The sequence below is a fragment of the Myotis davidii genome, unplaced genomic scaffold, assembly GCF_000327345.1.
Source record: "Myotis davidii unplaced genomic scaffold, ASM32734v1 scaffold77, whole genome shotgun sequence".
Lineage (NCBI taxonomy): Eukaryota > Metazoa > Chordata > Mammalia > Chiroptera > Vespertilionidae > Myotis > Myotis davidii.
In genome coordinates, this window is record NW_006289713.1 from 6,527,756 (window position 1) to 6,529,973 (window position 2,218).

At 61.6% G+C, this 2,218-nt stretch overlaps 1 protein-coding gene across 5 annotated transcripts in view; it reads right to left on the reverse strand.

Annotated features, from left to right (window-relative positions):
• Positions 1–15: 15 nt before the first annotated feature.
• OSGIN1 (oxidative stress induced growth inhibitor 1) overlaps positions 16–2,218 on the reverse strand; it is a 73,415-nt gene continuing 71,212 nt past the window's right edge. For all 5 annotated transcript variants that reach the window (XM_015562990.1, XM_006762251.2, XM_015562991.1 and 2 more), the window contains one exon: positions 16–1,281. In XM_015562990.1, coding sequence (XP_015418476.1) covers positions 333–1,281 — 949 coding nt within the window. In that variant the 3' untranslated portion in view covers positions 16–332. The remainder of the gene's footprint in view (positions 1,282–2,218) is intronic.

A 2,218-nucleotide genomic window follows, 5' to 3' on the forward strand; every position in this document is an offset into this window, starting at 1 on the left:
TCACACACACGAGTGGAGGCAGGTGCTGGTTTTATTTGGGACCTGATTTTGGAAGGAGGGAGTCCGGAGTCAGACCCCGATGGTCCCCGCTCACACTGGCACCTTCCACCCCAAGTTGCAGATCTGGGCCGTACTTCCGGCCCTGAGCTCTGGTCTGAGTCTGTAGCCTGGGTTCCCCACTCTTCATCTGAGGAGCCTGTTGCATGAGCTCATGGCTACTCCTGTCTCCTGCTGGGAGAGGCCCCTTCCCTCACGGGGCGTCTGTGTCCGGCAGGGCTGTGGTGATCTCCCCTCCTCTTTAGGGCCTGGGTGTGAGGATGCGCGGCTGAGGGCTAAGGTGGTTTCCTGGCCTCCTTTCTCAGCAGGGAGCTGGCCACGGCCAGGGCCCCGCCCTGCACAAACCGCACAAAGTTGTCCCCGGCCAGCGGCCCCACAGCGTACAGGCCCTCCTGCTGTGTGCTCTGGTAGGTGAAGGGCTCCACGTCGATGGGGTTCCGCTTGGCGCTCAGAGGCTGGTCAGGGTCCACGGCGAGGTGGGCGCCTGCCCCCGGGAGGAAGGAGAGGTCGGGGTGGGAGCCGATGAGGACCAGCACCAGGGAGAGGCCGAAGACCTTGTGGAGGCCCTGGGGGTCCTGGAACAGCGCCTGGCGGTCCTCCTTGAGGAGCAGCAGCTGGTGCTCGGGGAGGCTGCGGTAGCCCTCGTAGGGGCTGGGCGACAGGATGGACTGCTCGCGCATCATCTGGTGCACCTTGTGGTACTCTGGGTACAGCATCTTGGGCAGCTGGTTGAAGACCAGGCCCGGGTCATCCACAGGCCGGCGGAAGGCGTGGATCACGGGGATGTTGTAGTGGCGCGCGTAGAGCACCGCGTCGGCCGCCGACAGCCCAGCGCCGATGATGAGGACCGGGTCCGAATCTGGGGTCACTGTGCCCGCCCTGATGGCCACCTCCAGGGCCGACAGCTCATGGTGGACGAAGGGCAGGGTCTCCCCGGGGATGCCCAGCCGGGCCGGACTGTCGGACGTGCCCGTGGCCAGGACCACGTTGTGGGCGCACAGGGAGAAGGGCTGCTGGCTCTGGTCCTCGGTGGTCAGGAAGCCGCTCACCTGGAAGAGGGGGCTGGGGGCTTGGGCCCCGGAACCACTGGGCTCGGGGATCCCCCACTCCACGGCCGTGACCACGGCGCCGGACACAAAGCTTTGGCCCAGAGCCTTCTTGTTCACGTAGTCCCTGTAGTAGTGAGCGATGTCCCCGGCCGTGGCGCGGCTGTTACGGAGACCTCTGGGGGGAGGACACGGGAGGGTGAGTGACAGGGGATTGGGGTCGGGGCTCGATCAGGTGGGACAGGGCTGGCATCAGGCTCTGGAGCCGACTACGGCTGTGCCACCCACCAGCCTTAAGGCTTGGCCAAGGGGCTTAGTCTCTCTGGAGCCTCAGTCTCCTCTTCTGTGAAATGGAGCCGATAGAGCATCTTATTAGGGTGGGGCTGAGTGTGGCCTCTCAAGGCAGACTGCCTACGTCCGCACCCTGACCTGCCACTGCGAGCTACTCCCTCAAACCCTCTGCCTCAGTTTCCTCGTTGCAAAATGAGGGTGACCATGGCGACAGCACCTATTTCGTGCCATGGTTGAGAGGATTACGTGATGATACAAACGAAGAGCTTAGAAGAGAACCTGACAGGCAGTAAGGGCCACATGAGGGCCGGCCGCTGTTATTCCCGCTGAGGACTAAGTCATACCATACACACGTGTGCTAGGAGTCCGTTTTTATAAAGTTCAGAAACAGCCACAACTAATCTGTGGAGTTACAGGTCAACACAGTGGTTGCCTCGGGGCGGGGAGCTAGGGGGTTTTGGGAGGGGTCTGAGGGGGTTCTGGGGAGAAGGGATCTATTTCCTGAGTATGGGTGGCTGGACGCAGGTGTGTCCACTGGGAAATTCCATCCGCCTGTACACATGTGTACACACGTGGGTTGTGCACGTTTCTATACGTATATATATTTCAGTAAACAAGGTGACTTAAAAATTAACCCATGTAAAGCTCATGGCCTAGTCCCCAGCGGGGACTAGTGATTATCACCACCATCATCACTGTCACCACCTCCTCTGGGGCAAGGGCCGCAGGCCAGTGTGGCTGGTGTGGAGCTATGGCTCCTCTCGGCGCCTCCCTGTTTCTACCTGCGAGCCCTCAGGGGTCACTTTCCCCACCTGTGCACTCAC